The sequence below is a fragment of the Zingiber officinale genome, chromosome 6B, assembly GCF_018446385.1.
Source record: "Zingiber officinale cultivar Zhangliang chromosome 6B, Zo_v1.1, whole genome shotgun sequence".
Taxonomy (NCBI): Eukaryota; Viridiplantae; Streptophyta; class Magnoliopsida; order Zingiberales; family Zingiberaceae; genus Zingiber; species Zingiber officinale.
The window spans coordinates 122,581,432-122,602,165 of record NC_055996.1 but is presented as its reverse complement, the minus strand read 5'-3'; the positions used below and the strand labels follow the sequence as shown (position 1 = coordinate 122,602,165).

The 20,734-nt window shown below is 35.8% G+C and overlaps 1 protein-coding gene across 13 annotated transcripts in view; it reads left to right on the top strand.

Moving 5' to 3' along the window:
* LOC121989312 (protein PTST homolog 3, chloroplastic-like) overlaps positions 1-20,175 on the top strand; it is a 53,389-nt gene extending 33,214 nt beyond the window's left edge. For 5 of the 13 annotated variants that reach the window (XM_042543268.1, XM_042543274.1, XM_042543272.1 and 2 more), the window contains 2 exons: positions 15,440-15,571; positions 19,776-20,175. In XM_042543268.1, coding sequence (XP_042399202.1) covers positions 15,440-15,538 — 99 coding nt within the window. In that variant the 3' untranslated portion in view covers positions 15,539-15,571; positions 19,776-20,175. Of the gene's footprint in view, positions 1-620; positions 5,186-6,467; positions 7,377-15,439; positions 15,572-18,288; positions 18,364-19,558; positions 19,700-19,775 lie in introns of those variants that run through there. The other 8 variants (XR_006114224.1, XR_006114222.1, XM_042543277.1 and 5 more) reach the window with 6 other exon arrangements.
* The last annotated feature ends 559 nt before the right edge of the window (positions 20,176-20,734 follow it).

Genomic DNA, 20,734 nt, shown 5'->3' with positions numbered 1-20,734 from the left:
TCGTGATTAGTCGTTTTGAGACAATTTTGATTATTACTATTTCTAGCCATTGTCTCCTTCTTGGGAACATCGAATTTTTCCTATTTCTTGGAATTTCTTTTCGGATCAGCAGGTTGTAGAAGATTACTTCTGAATCACCAGATTCAATAGCTTGCGCTGCATCAGTACAACTTTTGACTCGGGTATCAAAATGAAATACTCTTTGGTTTGAATCGAAAATCGTTCATAGACTTAGATTTGTTAGCAGGTGGAATCTGTAACTAGCCAACTTTCGGATCCGAAAACCATTGTTTAGAGTCTTTTCGGAGGCTCCGAACATTTTTTTTTAATTATTTTTAGTAATTTTTATATTTTTGGTATTTAAAGTGCTTTTGGTATTTTCGTCTTCTCAATTAGTGATTTGGGACTATATAAGGATATTGTAAAGTTGTTTTGAAATAGTTTTGATAATTACTATTTCTTGATTTAAAATAGTAATAATCAAAATGTTCGTTTGTGTTGTTCCGGTGTGAGTAGAATCATTAATGTAAGATCGTACGATTTCGGCGACCCTGATTTGATTCCATTACAAAATTTGATCTCAATCGATCCTGGATCGATTTACTTCTTCCATATTGTAGGATCCTACGACCTAGATCGCGATTTTGCAAACCATGGTTGGAGCAATTTACTTATGTGGTTATACAGCAAGCAGGGGTTGCTAATCGGGTGACAGATGCTTTGAGTTGAAGGAGTTACAATGTGGGTTGAGGTGCTAGATTTTGATTCTTTTCGTGATTTGCTTACTACTAATCCTTATTTTTTTGTGATACTGCAAGATATACATGTCGAGAAGAAAACATAATTTTTATCGCATGATGATTTCTGTTTAAGGGCAATCAATTATGCATTCCAGATTGTAGTCTGCTCTTGCAGATAATCAAGGAATTGCACGGTGAAGGGCACGTTGGTAGGGATAGAACGCTGCACTTGGTTCAAACTTCCTACTTTTGGTCTATTTTGTAGTGAGAAGTCGAGAAGTATGTGTAGCGGTGCAAAATTTGTCTGTCTCTAACGAGGTAGCCACTAATGTTGGATTGTACACGCCTTTGCCAATCCTTTCTCAGCCTTGGGTTGATATTAGCATGAATTTTGTACTGAGTTTGTCACGTACCCAGTGAGGTATTGGTTTTATCTTTGTTGTCGTTGATAGATTTTCTAAGATGGTTTATCTTGTTCCTTGCAAGAAGACGATAGATGCTATTAATGTGACACAATTGTTCTTTTGAGATAACTACTTCTGGTCTGTCGATGTCCATTGTTTCAGATAGAGACATTCGTTTCCTTAGCCATTTTTAGTGCAACTGGTGGAAGATGGTCAATGCATAGTTGAATTTCAGTAGTGCTTATCATCCTCAGACTGATGGACAAACAGAGGTTGTGAATAGGTCGCTTGGCAATTTATTGCGTTGCTTAGTAGGAGACCATATGAAGAGTTGAGATCAAAAGCTACGTTAGACAAAATTTGCTCACACCCATGCAGTGAATCGCGGTACTGGTGTCGGTCCATTCTAGGTGGTTTACTCGGCTTAGTCTCGTGGTCCATTGGGATTGTTGTCATTGCCAAGAAAGACTATTGTCCATGGTAAAGCAGCAGATTTTGTGAATTGCTTACAAGATGTCTATGAAATAGTTCATGAATATCTGTCTATCTTTAATTCCAAGTTCAAACATAAAGCAAACCAAAAATGCCGACACTTTAGTTTGATGTTGGGGACTTTGTGTGAGCAGTTTTAACTAAGGATCGTTTTGCTACTAGGATTATACCAAATTGTCAGCCAAGAAGATTGGTCTTGTTGAGATTGTTGAGAAAATGAACTTAAATGCTTATCATTTGAAGATGCCTAGTCATATTCGCACTGTCGATATTTTTAATGTGAAACATTTGATTTCTTTCCACGGTGATTCTTTTGATGATTATGTGGCCAATAATTCGAGGGCGAATTTTTTTACACTGGGAGAATAACGTGGAGCAACAGAGCCTAGAGTTTTGGGATCGTTTTGATTGCGACCACGGGTGGATAATCTGTGAGAGACCATAACTTTTGACTCGGGTTGAATCATGGGACACACAATACATTAAATCGAAACTTGTTCAAAGATCTACAATTGGTTACCGGGTGTAATCCATAACAGCCTAGTCTTAGACCCAAAAAGCATAGTTTAAAGCCTTTTTGGTGCCTTCGAAGAATTGTCTTTTTTAAGGTTATTTTCATTTTTTGCATCGTTAGATTTTTAAGACTATTTAAATTATTTGTTTAGTTGACGTTAGGGCAGTTGTTTTTTATTAATAAACTTTTTTGAAGTTTTTTTTTCCCCAAACGATAAGTTTATGGATGCCTATTTTCTTAGTATTTTGCTGAATCAATTTTTTGATATATGCTGAATCAATAGGTCTTTAAAAGATTATTTTCGATGTTCATATTCGAATCAAAGATTCATTAGTTCCCGCCACATCAGATATAATAACACTAAACATCATGTCCAAATAAAGTAATTGACATGATATAATAAGATTATGTCAGTAATAACATAACAAAGCTATTATGAAAATAAAATGACAAGATCACAAATGTATTACATGAAAGCATTTACTAAGGAAGAATAAGAATATGCTAAATAAAATTATACTAACTTAATTACTTGTTTTTACTTGGTACCAAAAGTTTAATACTAGAGAAAAATAAATAAGTATGGATATATAAAAATGAACATGTTTATAAAATCATATATATCAACGTGTATACAATAAATATAAGCAAAATTGCAAAAACTAAGTCATAGGTAATTGTAAAAATTAGGAACAATAAGCATCATAAATCATGTAAGCAATCTCAAAAATAGGCACGTCTTGAGAACATGCTAAGTAAAATATAAGAAACAATGAGCATATAGAAAATAATATTAAAATTGTAAAAATAATAAACAATGCCATAATAAGAATAAGCACAGCACAAAATTAAACATGTTAACTTAAATTCATCTACTCTTCCGCCTTTGACAACTAGAAAAAATATAACACACAAATGAATTGCAATAAGATATCAATAAAAGCATCATAAGCATCATAAATAATAGAAAGAGAACATTACTAAAAATAGAATATCCAATTAGTCAAATATGTAGATAGTGTGATACACTTAAGAACATGAATAACAACCAAAAGAGCTACTGGAATATCAATTGTACTCAAATATTCATAATATCCATACATGCTCACCAATAAGTAAACTAACAATGTTACTTCTCATTTGAATCCACCATCATGCCAAAGTGACACATGAGTTAAGTTTGATGAGAATACATTCTAACCATTCTGGAATCTACGAGTGTGTACGTCTCTCATCTCAACTCAAAAACTCTCCATTTGTGTAGCAAGTCTGTCAACTCAAGGATCATGCGTAGGTCGTTCCTCTTCCTCTTGATAATCCTCAGCTTCTTTAGAACCCCAAGCCTTTTGTTAAGATCCCATCTCAAAGCAATGCCAATTGGATGCAGACATGCAGTCTAATAAGCTACATGTTATGCATGTCAATAGTGTTTTTTTTCTTTGCTCAACATTCTCACCAGAAGAGATAGCCACTCTAACTCTCATGAAATCAAAACCTGATATTATGGCGACTCTTTTTAGATTTGGCAATGTTAGTGATGTATCAGTACATAAAGTAGCCTATATTTATGTCTAAATTGTTCAGAAGAATGCATACATGATAAAAAATGAGCAGGGGGAATTTTGGCTTTAATCCTAGAAGAAAATAAGAAAGTCACAATCATCACAGAAGGAATACAGAGGGACATATTAAGGCTTCAAGTTCCTAGACAGAATCCTGGCTTTTTTACCACTAGGATCTGAAAGAGAAAGAGATGCAGAATACTAAGAGTGACACTTGGAGAATAAGGAGCAGCAGCAGTAAACCTAGGATAGCAGTAAAATAATTATCAGAATCATTTGCTCCAAGATGCTTGTTAAAGATAGCAAGAGTGAGTTGAATATGCCTACCTCTCATAAAAATCTGAGATTGGGCAGTGAATTCATTAACAATTCCTATATGGTGGAAGAATTCATGCAATCTACCTAAATTAGTGTAGTTGGTACAATATACAAGTTTTTCTGACTTGTAGGTTCCAGTGATTGGTTTAATATATCAAGCAAAATCACGGATGAATGTGGAGTCCATTTGTGTTGTGTGGCCATTGCTTGAATGATTTTATTCCTAATTGATTGGGTTGTGTTTAAAAATCTAATGCTAGTCTAAGATGCCGGTGTAGGTGGAGAAATACTAGAAGATTGAGATCTTCAGCTATTTTAAGAAAGTGTTTGGTTCTATTATTCCTGTGTACCCCTACATAACCGAAATGATTATGATTCATGATGTATATGATGAAAAATGTCATGAAAATCATAAAAAATGAATTTAATCCTGAGCACGGTGCAACGGCGAGACCCTAGTAGATCACCCACGCAACCATGGTTTGAAACTCAGGACCGACAAGGAATTCATCATCGTGTTCAAAAATTAGGGCATGTGAGCCACTAGCCACTTGGCCGCTCGTGCTTCTGGATTTACTCAATGGACGAACCAAGGGGAGGCCGCCTACCCTGAAGTCTAGTTGGGCGGTAAGAGGTGGATACCTGGGCGGTAAGAGGTGGATACCTGGGCTATTAAAAAAAAAAGAGAATTAAAAAAAAAAATTAGATAATAAATTAGAGTTAGGATTTATTAAAAATCAAAACTAGAAATAAAAAGAAGATGAAAAAGGCTTATATCTTCCATGGATTTTGGTGTTGAGCTTTGCGGTTGATATGGGTGGATTTTATCATTCCACTGAGTGATATCTAGATGACTTCGGCATGATGGCATGACATATGGCGGAAAATAATGAAAACAATGGGAGGGAAGAAAGACCAAAGGAGAGAAGGGAGGAGAGGTGATTTTTGATATCGATTTTATTGCTCCGCTCACTAACTGACACGCTAGATGACTAAGCATTGATGGCACTTGACGGATCGACGGAAGTAAAGAGAGAGAAGGGCTGAGGGGAGAAGGAGAGGAGTTTAACTAGGGGGATCAGAGGGAGAGAAAGGAGGAGAGGAGAAAAGAAGAGTACTAGAGATGGGTGGGGGTGCTGTTGTAGGAGAAGAATCGAAAAAAAAGAAATGCATGAAGAGGGAAAGAAATATAACTAAAATATCCTAACTTTTTAAAAATATCATTAAAAAAAAGACAGCATGATGCATGAAACTCCCACAAATACTAGTCCCGGGGAAGGGTTGGATCACATTGGGCATTGGTACGCAATCTTACTTTGCATTTTTTCAGGAGGTTGTTTCCTTGACTTGAGCCACATTAAGGTCACATGACAACAATTTTACCGTTGTGCCAATGCTCTCATTCAAATTGAGCCGGACTATCATATATATATATATATATATATATATTTGGTTCAATTTTAAATAAACCAAAATAAATTTAAATCGAGCTTTGTTTGAACCAACTTGATCCTAATCATCACCACGTCTACTAGATGGACTCCACTTAATCTTAAACTAACTTTCACTTGATCTATGGACTACCCAAATCTGCGACGACTAATGTATCAACAAGAAGGCCAGCAGATCTATTCTGCAACTAGTGCAGTAACCTCACCATATAATCCCCCACAAGAGGCAATGATGGGACCACCAGGATACCCACCGGCAACTCGAACAGAGCCTGGCCCATTACCGAACAAAGACCACCTACTGGTGTAAGGTTTAAGCGAGAACCAAATGATGAAATGTGGACTCTCCCTTCAGCACAACAACAAGGGGGAGCTATTTTTGTCATTCCAGAAAACCTGGGACTATTCCATGACGTATTCTCTAGATGGGAATCCATTACCAAAAACCATGTGGTCAGTCAGGGTTTCACCGACTCCAAGGATAAAGCTGAATACATGGAAAATCTATTAGGAGAAGTAGAGAAGTTAGCATGGATACAATGGAGAATGACATATCCAAATGAATATGACGCCTTAATCAGTATTGCAGAAGGGAGAGAAGGTACGCAAAATATTCTTTCTCAAATGAGGTGCGTATTTTCTTCAGAAGATCCTACTCAAGGATCTACTGCAATTCAGGAGGCAGCATATCGAGACCTAGAAAAACTCTCCTGTGATAATGTCAAAAATATTGTTAAATACATAAATGACTATATGAGGCTAGCATCAAAAACCTGAAGACTTTACACTGGAATAGAACTTTCAGAGAAGTTCTGGTTTAAAATGCCTAGTGATCTAGGCAGCAGAATAAAAGCCGCTTTTGACGAAAAATACCCAGGTTTGACTGGTGGATTATTTCCAAGAATATTATTTGCTTACAAATTTTTGGAACAGGAATGCAAGGAAGCAGTTTTTAAGAGATCTTTAAAGAACTTATCTTTCTGCAGCCAGATACCTATCCCTGGATACTACAAGGGGCAAGAGCAACGTAAATACGGTATAAGGCGAAGTCGCACATATAAAGGCAAGCCTCATGACTCACATGCGAGGATAGAAAAGCGGAAGCATTTGCTTAGGGACAAGAAATGCAAGTGTTATCTTTGTGGGCAAGAAGGCTATTTTACTAGGGAATGCCCAAATGATAAAAGAAATATAAAGCGAGTAGCGATATTCGAACAACTGACACTCCCAGATGACTGTGATATCATGCCAGTCCAAGAGGGTGAAGCGCAAAGTGATGCAATCTTTAACATTTCAGAAGGAGAAGATGGCCTTGAAGATTTACACAGGTCAATTCAAACCCTAAGTCTAACTGAATCGATATTTATGTTGGGACAGGAAGACGGAGGATATAGACCACAAGTAAAGATAACTGAGAAATAGCTGAATTGTTTGCACAACTGGAGGTCAAATAAATCAGTCTACCCTCCGCAACCTACCAACTGCACCTGTTGCAAAAGGGCTACCATAAGAAGAGCTAGGATCCACTGTCCTGAATGTCTTACAACGGTATGTAATTTATGTGGACTCTATTATTTTAACAAAGAAGTTCCTGTAGCACCAGCAGCCCTAGCGCCATTCTTTCCCCAAAACCTCATACAAGAACAACAGTACTATATTGCATGGTGCCAAGGGGAGATGGAGCGACTACAAAAGGAAGCAAGTTATTACAAACTTTTATATAAAGAAATTCTTATGGAAAAGCAACTCCACTGGAGTATGGAATCAATGAACAAAGAAAAAGCTCCTTTAGAAATTGAAGATGAAGAAGATGAGAATGAAGAGGAAGCTGTAAATATGTTGTATGAAGAAACCACCAGCAGGATCTTGGCTACGCAAGAAGTTAAAGGACCAAGGTTAGTAAAGAACATGCTTTATAACCTAGCCATAGAAATAGAAATTTTTGGTATTTCCAGGTTTAAACTTAAGGCTATTCTCGATACCGGAGCGACAACATGTGTAGATCAAAACTTCATTCCTAAAGAAGCCTTGGAAGAAAATACATTCCTTGTGCAATTCAGTGGTATTAACTCTCAGCAGACTGCTCGATTAAAACTTAAATAGGGAAGGATGTATATTGGAGAAAATATATTCAGAATTCCTTACACTTACAGTTTTCCTATGACTTTGGGAGATAACATCCAAATGATTATCGGCTGCAACTTCATAAGGGCAATGCATGAAGGAGTACGTATTGAAGGTAATATCGTTACCTTTTATAAAAATCTCACAACAATTAATACCTTGCCCTCAGTAACAACTGCAGCAGCAATTGAGGAACTTGATTTAAAAGAAGAAGAATACATTTAAATACGAGAAATGGAAATTGAGGAACTTGATTTAGAAGAAGAAGAATACATTTAAATACGAGAAATGGAAATTGAGGAACTTGATTTAGAAGAAGAAGAATACATTCAAATACGAGAAATGGTTCATTATTCTGGAACATCTTCGCAAGAAATAAAAAGAGAATTTTATCCTATTCTTGAAGAACTTAAACAACAGGGCTTCAATGGAGAAAATCCTCTCCTCCATTGGGCAAGAAATCAGGTACTATGTTATTTGGACATAAAAAATCCAAATTTTATTATTGAAGATCAACCAATTAAGCATCTAACTCCACAACAAAAGGAGTCTTTTTCAAATCATATTAAAGCCCTGTTAGATATTGGGGTAATTCGCCCAAGCAAAAGTCGCCATCGAACTACTGCAATCATAGTCAAATCTGGCATAACTATTGATCCAAAGACTGGAAAAGAAATTAAGGGAAAAGAGCGCATGATTTTCAGTTATAAGCGCCTCAATGACCTTACTCATAAGGATCGATATAGTTTGCCCGGAATCAATACAATCGTAAGAAAGGTCAGTAATAGTAAAGTTTACTCCAAATTTGATCTCAAGAGTGGCTTCCATCAAGTAGCAATGCATCCAGAATCAATTGAATGGACGACCTTTTGAGTTCTAGAGGGACTATACGAATGACTCGTAATGCCATTCGGACTGAAGAACGCCCCAGCCATTTTTCAACGAAAAATGGATAATTGCTTTCAAGGAACGGAAAATTTTATCGCAGTATATATTGACGACATCCTGGTTTTCTCTCAAAACTATCAAGAACATGCGGAGCACCTAAAAATAATGCTTGGTATATGCTAAAAAAATGGGCTTATCCTAAGTCCCACTAAAATGAAAATAGCGGTTGCAGAAATCGAATTCCTTGGGGCAATACTAGGAGAAGGAAAAATCAAGCTTCAACCCCATATTTTTTCAAAAATTGCAGATTTCAAAGAAAAGGAATTATGCTCTATAAAAGGAATGAGATCTTGGTTGGGTATTTTAAACTATGCAAGAAATTATATCCTGGACCTGGGGCGACTGCTCAGCCCGCTATACGCCAAAACAAGCCCAACAGGTGACAAGCGCATGAACAAACAGGATTGGGCTTTAGTTAAAAAAATCAAGGAAATTGTTCTCAATCTACCAGATTTAGAGGTAGCACCGGAAGAATGTTTTATGATACTTGAAGCAGATGGTTGCATGGACGGATGGGGAGGGATATGTAAGTGGAAGTCGCAAAAATATGACCCTAGGAGTATGGAAAAAATATGTGCATATGCTAGCGACAAATACAATCCACCAAAATCCACTATTGATGCAGAATTATACGCAGTTATGAACTCTCTAGAAGCCCTAAAAATTTACTTCTTAGACAAAGGAGAGATAATTATTCGGACTGATTGCCAAGCAATTATTAATTTTTTTGGAAAAACCTCCACAAATAAACCTTCAAGGGTTAGATGGCTGGCATTCACACACTATATTACAGGAACGGGCATAAATGTTGGCTTTGAGCATATTGATGGAAAGGATAATCAACTCGCTGATACCCTTTCACGATTAATAAATTCTCTCATTTTTGTAGAATGGCCGGAGCCGGAGATGCTATTCAAACTGGACCTGGCAACCTTGGCTATACAAGAGGTAAAGGAAAGGCCCAACAAGGAAGCTCAACAGCAGATAATCAATATACTTTCGACATGGATAGACTCGATGAGAGGTACCAAAGCCTCCTACTCTACCTACACCAGCGAATGCGGCAAGGAATCCCCCTTGAAGAATATGATGGCATCAAAGAACAACTTATGCAACTCCAGAAGCAGGCCTCAAAGCAAGCCGTTTTCACAGTACAACAGCTCCGACACCTTCACGCATACAAATTACAAGAATGTAAAAAAAAGGAGCACAAAGGATAGCTATTGGCAAGACTGGTATCCTGCAACAAAACAAATAGATGAACAGTTAGAAGCAGCAGGAAACCTGATCAAAGACTCAGCCCACAGAATGGCGCACTTCCTATTGTAGGATAAGCATGGTGGACCCAATGTAAAATAACTTTAGTGGATCCTCAGCAACAATAAAGTTGTACTACATAATAAGAGTTGCCAGCTGTAAAAGCAATCCTCGTGACTCGACCTCAATAATTGAGCACGATAAGATTCGCTAGCCAGCTGTAAAAGCAATCTTCGTGACTCGAACTCAATAATTGAGCACGATAAGATTCGCTAGCTGTAAAGGCAATCTGCTAAGGAGATTTGCTCTTATCTTAGAAGGCATAAGCATGTGACGATGGGGCCCTTATGTGCACCCGGCATTGCTTTTTCCCTCTATAAGAGAGCAATTCTAGACCCTTGCAACGGCAGAAGTCAGGAATAACCTGAGCTCTACTTGGGTTTGTAAGCAAGTAAGCAAGTTTGGGTTTGTAAACAACAAGCAAGTTAATAGAATCTGTGGGTTCATCTCTCTCCTTATTTCTGTTAATTTGTTTAGTTTCTCACAACCTTTTTCGCTACTCTGTTCTTGAATTTCACTTTGAAACTTTACCTCTTTACATAAAGTTCCTCCTTTCTTTCTTGATGCTACACAGTTGCTTTTCCATAAGAATTTCTTCATATAAAAGTTTGTAATAACTTGCTTCCTTTTGTAGTCGCTCTATCTCCCCTTGGCACCATGCAATGTAGTACTGTTGTTCTTATGGAAAAGCAACTGTGTAGCGTGAAGAAAGAAAGGAGGAACTTTATGTAAAGAGGTAAAGTTTCAAAGTGAAATTCAAGAACAGAGTAGCGAAAAAGGTTGTGAGAAACTAAACAAATTATTGTTGCAGGATACCAGTCTTGCCAATAGCTATCTTTCGCGCTTCTTTTTTACATTCTTGTAATTTGTATGCGTGAAGGTGTCGAAACTGTTGTCTGTGAAAACGGCTTGCTTTGAGGCCCGCTTCTGGAGTCGCATAAGTTGTTCTTTGATGCCATCATATTCTTCAAGGGATTCCTTGCCGCATTCGCTGGTGTGGTTGCCAGGTCCAGTTTGAATAGCATCTCCGGCTCCGGCCATTCTACAAAAATGAGAGAATTTATTAATCGTGAAAGGGTATCAGCGAGTTGATTATCCTTTCCATCAATATGCTCAAAGCCAACATTTATGCCCGTTCCTGTAATATAGTGTGTGAATGCCAGCCATCTAACCCTTGAAGGTTTATTTGTGGAGGTTTTTTCAAAAAAATTAATAATTGCTTGACAATCAGTCCGAATAATTATCTCTCCTTTGTCTAAGAAGTAAATTTTTAGGGCTTCTAGAGAGTTCATAACTGCGTATAATTCTGCATCAATAGTTGATTTTGGTGGATTGTATTTGCCGCTAGCATATGCACATATTTTTTCCGTACTCCTAGGGTCATATTTTTGCGACTTCCACTTACATATCCCTCCCCATCCGTCCATGCAACCATCTGCTTCAAGTATCATAAAACATTCTTCCGGTGCTACCTCTAAATCTGGTAGATTGAGAACAATTTGTTAGAGTGTATACTGAAAGCCTAAGCTTTTGTAAACATTTATTTTGAATAAAGAATCACATTTGGTCAAATTGTCTACATCTATTTGTAGTTGTTCATTTAATTTATATTGTAGATAACATATTATGTGGTGTCACATACAGAATATAATGTTATCAGTACCTTATAAATTATAAACAGTAGCTCACGACCAAAATGGAAAGGAACAAACCATTGGAAGGTCGTAGTGTAATTAGGAATTAGTTTGTTTTAACTATATAGTTACATTAGTACACTTAGAGTGTATTGAGTAGGACCATTAGAGGTCGTTTCTTTTATACCGACTTTATAAAGAAACAAAGACCTCAGTTATTATGGAAGTGTGTGCTCTTAATCCTAATATAATAACAAGCATATATATTTGATATTTATTTCTTTAATTTATCAATGGGTGAGATTTAGTTCGATAAATCAATAAGCCCGATAAGTTGGGAAATGATATCACTTATAGTGTGTGTTGTTGATTATAGAAGGAAACTGTGTCCTAGTAATCTAGGTTGATAATGTCCCCAAGATGAGCTTATAAAGATTGTCATGTTAAACCCTGCAGGTGGACTTAGTCCGACATGACGATAAGGTTGAGTGGTACTATTCTTGGATTAAGATATTAATTAAATGAGTTGTCAGTAACTCACTTAATTAGTGGACATTCGACATCTTAAACACAGGGAGACTAACACACTCATAATAAGAAGGAGCCTAAAAATGTAATTTGAGATTGATGCGGTAGTTCAATAATAGTTCTATAGTGGAATGAATTATTATTGATAAAATTAAGTTGTGTGTTCGGGGCGAACACGGGATGCTTAATTTTATCGGGACACCAAAACCAAAAATTCCTCCTCTCAGTTCCTATCGTAGCATCTTATTTATAGAGTACTATACCCACCTATACCCACCTTCATACCACTAATGGGCGGGCCAAGCTAGCTTGTGGATCGAGCTAGGGCCGACCAAGCTTGGGTGGCCGGCCCTAGTTTGAACCCAAGCTTAGGTGGCCGGCCCCCATTAAATTTAAAAGAATTTTAATTTTAAATTTTTCTTATGTGGAAGATATAATTTATTGGAGAGAATTAAAATTAAAATATCTCTTCTACAAAAGATTAAGAAAAGAGATTAGATCTCTTTCCTTATTTGTACATAGGAAAGATATTTTATTTTTTCTCTTTGTAAATTATTCACATGTTGAAAAATTAAAATTATAGAAATTTCTTTTTATCAACCATGAAGGGATTTTAAAGGGAAATTTTATTTTTTAAAATTTCCGGAGACAAATAAGGAATTTTTAATTGTTGATTAAAAATTGTCTTGTTTGCTCTCCATGAGGTGGCCGACCATTACATAATTGATTAGGAAATTTTATTTAATTTTTCTTAATTAATTGATGTCAAGGAAAATTAAGGAAATTTTATTGTAATTAAATTTCCTTATTTACCAAAGCTAAGGAATATAAAAGAGAGGGTTGGGGTGCCTTCATGAGACACAACCTCTATTTTTCTCTCCCTCTTTTCCTTGGTGTTGTGGCCGGCCATCTTCTCTCCCTCTCTTCCTTTTTGTGGTGGCCGAAACTCTTCTTTGCTTGGAGCTTTTGTGGTGGCCGGATACTACTTGGAGAAGAAGAAGAAGAAGGAGAGGAAGCTTGCATCCCTTGGAGCTTAGTTGGTGGAAAAGGTTCTTCATCCTTAGATTTTGGTGCTTGGCCGAAACTTGAAGGAAGAAGAAGAAGGTGCTAGGTGGTCCTCATCTTGGAAGATCGTTGCCCACACAACGTCCGAGGTTAGAAGAGGAATACGGTAGAAGATCAAGAGGTCTTTCTAAAAGGTATAACTAGTATTTTTCCTTTCCGCATCATACTAGTTATTTTTGGAAATAATATCAAATACAAGAGGCATGCGATTCTAGTATTTCGAATTTGTTTTCGATGTTGTGTTTTTTTTGTTTTTCTTTTCCTTGTGATTTGATTGTTCTTTTCGGTTGACCTAAAGTTATTTAAGAAAATTAAATATTAGTTTTCCTTAAAAGCCTTGTCTAGTCGGTGGTGGTTGTTCCCATATCCAAGAAGGCCATGTGCCTCGCCACGTCAGTACTGGAAGCCAATTTTGGAAATTAATATTTAATAGAATTAATAACTTAGGTGATTTGGATCGAAAGTGTTAAGTTCCGCAGGAGATCCAAGTCAAAACCTAAAAGAACAAATAGATTAAACTTTGGATCAAACGTGTTAAGTTCCGCAGGCGATCCAAGTTTAATTTAAAAGAACACATGGTAGCTAGGAAAAGGTTCAGACCTTTGTACAAAATTTTTGTACAGTGGAACCATTAGGTTTTCCGAGTAGCAATCAACACAATTTCCTTGATTTTTTTAACTAAAGCCCAATCCTGTTTGTTCATGCGCTTGTCACCTGTTGGGCTTGTTTTGGCGTATAGCGGGCTGAGCAGTCGCCCCAGGTCCAGGATATAATTTCTTGCATAGTTTAAAAGACCCAACCAAGATCTCATTCCTTTTATAGAGCATAATTCCTTTTCTTTGAAATCTGCAATTTTTGAAATAATATGGGGTTGAAGCTTGATTTTTCCTTCTCCTAGTATTGCCCCAAGGAATTCGATTTCTACAACTGCTATTTTCATTTTAGTGGGACTTAGGATAAGCCCATTTTTTTGGCATATACCAAGCATTATTTTTAGGCGCTCCGCATGTTCTTGATAGTTTTGAGAGAAAACCAGGATGTCATCAATATATACTGCGATAAAATTTTCCGTTCGTTGAAAGCAATTATCCATTTTTCGTTGAAAAATGGCTGGAGCGTTCTTCAGTCCGAATGACATTACGAGCCATTCGTATAGTCCCTCTGGAACCCAAAAGGTCGTCCATTCAATTGATTTTGGATGCATTGCTACTTGATGGAAGCCACTCTTGAGATCAAATTTGGAGTAAACTTTACTATTACTGACCTTTCTTAGGATTGTATTGATTCCAGACAAACTATATTGATCCTTATGAGTAAGGTCATTGAGGCACCTATAATTGAAGATCATGCGCTCTTTTCCCTTAATTTCTTTTCCCATCTTTAGATCAATAGTTGTGCCAGATTTGACTATGATTGCAGAAGTTTGATGGCGATTTTTGCTTGGACGAATTACCCCAATATCTAACAGGGCTTTAATATGCTTTGAAAAAGACTCCTTTTGTTGTGGAGTTAGATGCTTAATATGTTGATTTTCAATAATACTTAAATATTTATTAACTTTAACTTTGCCATTTATTTTTTTAAAAATAATTTAAAATGTGAAAAATTAAATAAGATAAAATGTGATATCCAACATTAGTGAAAAAAATTTGTGAGATGAATTGTATAACATTTAAGGATCGTACAAGCAAGCGACGGGAAAACTTGAGTTTGACAAGATAATGTCCTTTTGTTATCTCAACTTTGGTTTGGTAATCAAGAAACAACTAGAGTTTAATGTGACATTTTGATTAAATAAAAATTTTATTTGATTAAGTTTAAAAAATACTTTATTTATTTTTTCACTATTTTTAAATTCATTTCATTGTTATATTATTAAATATAGATGATGATTACAGTAGTTGTCCAATAAGTGAATCACATTATTATTATTATTATTATTTTTCAAAGAAACTCTATTTAGGTATAGAATATTTTCAAATTCAAGTTCGTGCGTGTCAGATTTCTTATTTTTTAATTTTTAGAAATTTTATTCTTATACAATTCTTTAAATAAATTTATTTACAAATTTAAAATCAAACTTAAACCTAAAAATATAATATTTTACATTTAAAATGACATATAATCAAGTTTTATCAATGTAAACAGTTTGACTTCCAGTTAATTTTAATTTTATATTTGCACCTGGTCACTATAAATTTTTTGTTTCAATTTCTCTTGTTGTGTTCCTACATTGGATGTCATATTAATTGAGCCATATTCTGCGTTATTTTGGGAGATCCATTTAATGCCTCTTGTAAAAGGATAGCATGTTCAGCGCTTTAACTTCTTTTTTTTCCTAGATAAAGTTCATCGTTGATGGTCATTGGACAGTAGACCCTGGGCAGGAGATTATCATCAGTGGTGGCTTTACCAATAATGTATTGACTGTAGATGGATGAGAAGGCAATTTTTTCACAGTTATAATATAACGGGTATGATTGTTTACCTGAACCAAAATAGTCTCTGGTGGTTAATGTCATTTGGTCATTTTGATTCATATTTTCATTCTCTTCTGTTTTCATAGATTTTTTTGTCCGTGCAATGCATAGGTTAACTTCTAAAGTAATAGCTGAGCTTGATAGTGGATGACCTTATGATTTAGCTAGAAGAATAAAATGCATACCACAATCTTTTTTTTCTGTCTATAATAACTACATGCATTGCATGTTGGATACGAAGTAGTTTGTTGTCACGATGGTGAGGAAAATCTTGAATTAGGTTTTTTTTTGGTTTGTGTAAATCTAAGATACAAATTTTATCGTCCATTAAAAGCATAGCTGTGGCCAATGGCTGTGTAAGTATGTAAGGGAATAAAGCACCAATTTTATAATATTTCTTATTAGAGGGTTATTTATGATTTCTAATGAAGAATAATTTTCCTTTCAGCATGGTATTAGGGCCCTTTTCATCTCCACCTTCTTTCCTCTTGTCATCGCACTATTAGGTTCAACTCTTGGGCGTCATTCCTTTCCACAGATCATCAAGTGGGTGGAGATGAAGGCTCCTTTTTTATTTGGTTTTTCAGTTAGATTGGAGACCTTCTCTTGTCGAACATCTGACTGGGAATGCTGCTTCTCTTGCATGCAGTGTTCCTCTCTTGTGGAGCTTCATCCTTGCATTTGTATTGCTTAATCGAGATCGTCCCACTTCTAGCTTCTTCCGCATATACCCCCCTAAGATGCATCGGTGCAACTTCTCCATGTGACACTCTCTGCAAAACTACAGTTTGCTCTGTACCCTCTTCCATTTGCGGTCCTCATAGGAGGGGAACTACTTCCTCTTGGTCACTCCTGTTGCAAGTGGCCCTACAGGAAGACACAATTGTCTCTTTTGGAGCCCCCTTTATGCATCTTTGCGGATCATTAGAGTTGATCACCAGAGCATTTGCTCTTACCTCTGGACCACTCGACATATCCAAGTCCGACCTTGTTGCTAAAGTAGCCTTCATCTGGAGTATATTGTTGTTGCCATTGTGTCCCAGGTTCTGATTTCTTCTTTTAATTTCGCTGACCCAATATTTCAGTGAGAAGCTAAGCCAACTAGTCTTGGGCTGTGTTTCATTTCATTGCCTAAAAGCTGAATCTATCTAGTCACAGGTTTAAGAATTTATAAAAGGATAACAAAATGCCAAATTTCCAAAGAGGTCAACAATGATATTGACGAGTTTACACTTTTGGCCATTCATTTCCTGTTGTAGATCAGTCATATACTTTCTTGACAATTCACTAGATCATTAAACTGTTCTATCATCTTTCACATTCTTTTATTTTCACACACTTTGTTCATTCACAATTTATGGATACACAAGGTAATTGGTATCAAACATGAGTTTTGTGGGCTGTACTAATTATGCCTTAATTGTCTACAGCTCTCTTAGCTACACCTACACCCCACCTGCTTCATAGTCATCTTGGTCATCCCTCTTTCTAAAGCTTGGAGAAAATGGTTCCTGATCTGTCTAATCTTCAAGCTCTTAAGCTCTTGAATGTGAATCCTATTAGCTAGATAACCCCTTTTCCTAGTGGTGCTCTTAAACCTGCTTTTGCACTTTTGCTTAGTTCATTCGTGATTGGGGTCCAAGTTGACTTAACTCTAGGTTTAGTTTCCTATTTTTTTTCCACCTTCATTTATGATTATTCTTCAAAGAAATGTTGGTGGGTTTGAAGTTTTCTCTCTCTTTCCTTTTATGCAAAAATCAAAAACCAATCTGACATCTCTACTATACATTGTTAATATTAGGGAATACTTGTCTCGCTCTTAGTCATGGTATTCGTCATCAGATTTGATGCCCTTATACACCTCAACAAAATGGTGTAGTAGAGTGAAAACTTGATGTCTCAAGTCTTCTCGTAATTTACACTTATACATGCATGCACCCCAATGATGTTATTTTTGATTGTATATTATTTCATCAACTATATGCCATCCTCTACTCTTTATGGGAAAATCCCCTTCAATATTGCCTTTCCATAAGATATCTAATGATAAATCTTTGGATGCAATTGCTTTGTTCACCTAATGACTCTTGGCCAAAATAAGTTATTTTCATGGTCTTATCGACTATATTGTCCAAGGGTATGAGTTATCTGCAGAAAGGTTATCTTTTGTGTCTCTCTTAAGGCACGTTGTGCCTTTTATGTTGCATGGTGTAATCTTTTTCGAGTTCACTCCTTTCTCTCTGCACCATCTTTATCCAAGTTAATGTAGAAAGTTTTTTATGTTCCTACTATATTGTCTTTTCTACCTTTGTTTGTGGATCTCCCCATCCTTTGCTGTTGTTGATCCACCACTTAAGCTGCCTCCCTTGTGGGTGTGCAGTCGATGACCACACCTTGGAGACACTCCAACAAGTCCTAGAGACTCTCCTACTCTCTAATCGCCAGTCTTCATCTTAGATCTCCTAATAAGGATGTTCCCTATTGCTTTATGCACAAGTACTCATAGTTGTTCCACTTCTCATCTACTTTTTTTTGTGCGTGTTATATCCTATGCATCTTTATTTCCTAAAGACTGTGTTCTCTTTATCCTCGTAGTGTTTCCTTAAAGTCAATTCCACTTCTCTACTCTAATGATACTCGGGAGTAGTTTATCTTCCTCCTGTGAAGTCAATCATGATTATAGATAGATTTTCTCTATTAATTGTTCCCAGATGACGCTGTTGGAAAAAGGGTGGAGAGAAAGCGACAAGAAACACATAAATGAAGAAGTTCCATATGTAATTTTGGTATCGTTTCTCTTACCCTCGCGATTTTCCATCTAAGTAAATGAACTCTTAAATGTCAAATTACATATGTTTAATACTCACTGTACTTTCCTTCATATGTATGGCTGCCAGCCTAGACAAGGTGCCTTCCTTTTCTTGCATCACTGGTTTGTATAGATGGGCAAATTTATAAAGCTTTAGAATCCTGTTTACTTTCTTCAACGATTGGGTTTATCACTGGCAATTGATCCGGTGACCCTTTGAATAAATAAAGTAGATCGATCCCGGAGTTGCCACCTACCAATGAGATGTATGCTTCTTGTCTATTTTTCCAGTCCAATCTAAAACCCAATGTACAAGATAAATTTTGGCCCTAATAAATTATGGTCTATCACTGGCAATTTTCTGTTTTAATTTTCTTGTTTGAATCAAAAACCCAATGTACAAGTCTAATTGTGTTTGTGTGCATTGCATATATATATATATATTACAGATATATAATGTACATGTTCTGATAAACTCAAAACTTAGAAATTTGTTCATATGCCTGAAAGGTACACAAATCAATATTCAAAGATGTAATCATTTTGTTGAGAACTCTTAACTAATGGAGTTTCTTCTAGTAAATCAATTATGATGCTAAGTCTCTATTTGGTTAGAGATATTTCACCCACCCATAATCAATGTAAAAATTGCAGGTCCTAGATGTTAGATCGATGGATAATTGGCTCTCTGAAGGTGCAAAAAATTTAAACAATTAATTCTCAAGATTCAAATATTGCTATAGAATGGTAGAAAAATAAGCAAAATGTGTGCACAACTCAATCAAGCTCATTAGCATTAACTTGAAGATTGTTGAGGTAGTTTTACAACCATGGGAGGTTGAAAAGATTCATTTTGGGTTCAAGTTTAGTATTTAAAGAATCAATTTAGCTAATTTAGATCTTGTTTTTTTTAAAAAATAAATCAAAATCAATATCAATGTCCCTTTTCTTGCATTGGAGGTGTTGAATAGGTTATGAGGATTGCTCGTGTACTTAGATCAAACACTTGCATCATTTCTCATTACAACACAATTGTAACTCTAATTATATTCTGCACACACTCTTGAACTTCTTGCTCTTTTAGCTCCATTATGCACTTTGTGTGAAAATTTCTCCTTTTATTCATCTTGTTGCTAAGAATATTATAACAAAAAAAATTTTACAAATTTTAGGACAATAGCAACACTTAATTTGTTGCCCAAGACATTCATACGGCCCATGCTCTATCACTGGCCAATGCTGCAGTGATCACCCAGATGAAGAATTAGAGCTTGACAAATCTCCCTCCATACCACTTTGATGTCATTGTCTTTGTCAGTGTATCAATTTTATTTAGGTCAGAATGGATTGCAAATGTAAATGTTCAAAGATTGATGTTTGATTTCTCAGGTGTTAAACAACTCGGTGTATACGTGAACAATGCATCGATTGAACAAGCTCCACAATCCTCTTCTTCCTCCTTTAACTTGCAAGTTCTTAGCAAGGGAGAGCCTTCCAAGTATATCTTCTTGAGCAAATAGAGCATCAGCTCTAAATCATACAAACTTCACCAAGCAGGGAGGAGAGAAGTAGCCCTAATTTTGTAGAGCTTTGGGTATTCTGTGGTCGCCAACTTATGTGGAATTTGACCACGTTGTCAATGCCCGTAAATCTTGGTCATGTGCAACTAGTAATATTTTTTGTAATATAAAACTTTTATTTTAAGAGAAAACTTGTTCAAGATGAATATACTCAAACCACGTGTATTATTATTATATCATGATTGACGATCCAAAAGTACACATTTAAATTTGAATTTTGATATATTTCTAGACTCACTAGGAATTCTTCTTACAGGATTTATCACACCAATTCCAATTGATTTCACTTATATTTTTAGCCAATTAGCGCCTCTCTCTATATTTTTTTAAGCTCTTTCGAATTTAGAAGTTTGGTTATAAGAAAAAAAAAATTCAAAACCAATTTTTTTTTTTTTTGAGATGCTCACAAGTTGTGCGAGGTAAGGAGTGTGGGATAATAAAATTATATATATATATATATATATATATATATATATATATATATATATATATATATATATATATATGGAATGAGGTCTCGGGTTTTGTATGTAAGAAATTTATACGTAGTAGGTTGTTGTTGGGTAATTATTTTTCCTAAAGATAATTTACTAAGATTTTTATTTATGCTTTCTAGGACTTCTTTTAGATCGCTTGTGTGGGTGTTTTTATAGATATGATTTTCAAGGGTAAGAAGTTGAGTTTCTAATACCGTGAACCTATAATGTAAGTAAGTAGTGCTAATATTGTGTTATTTTATCGTACTATTATTTGGTCTCCTTGATTTAA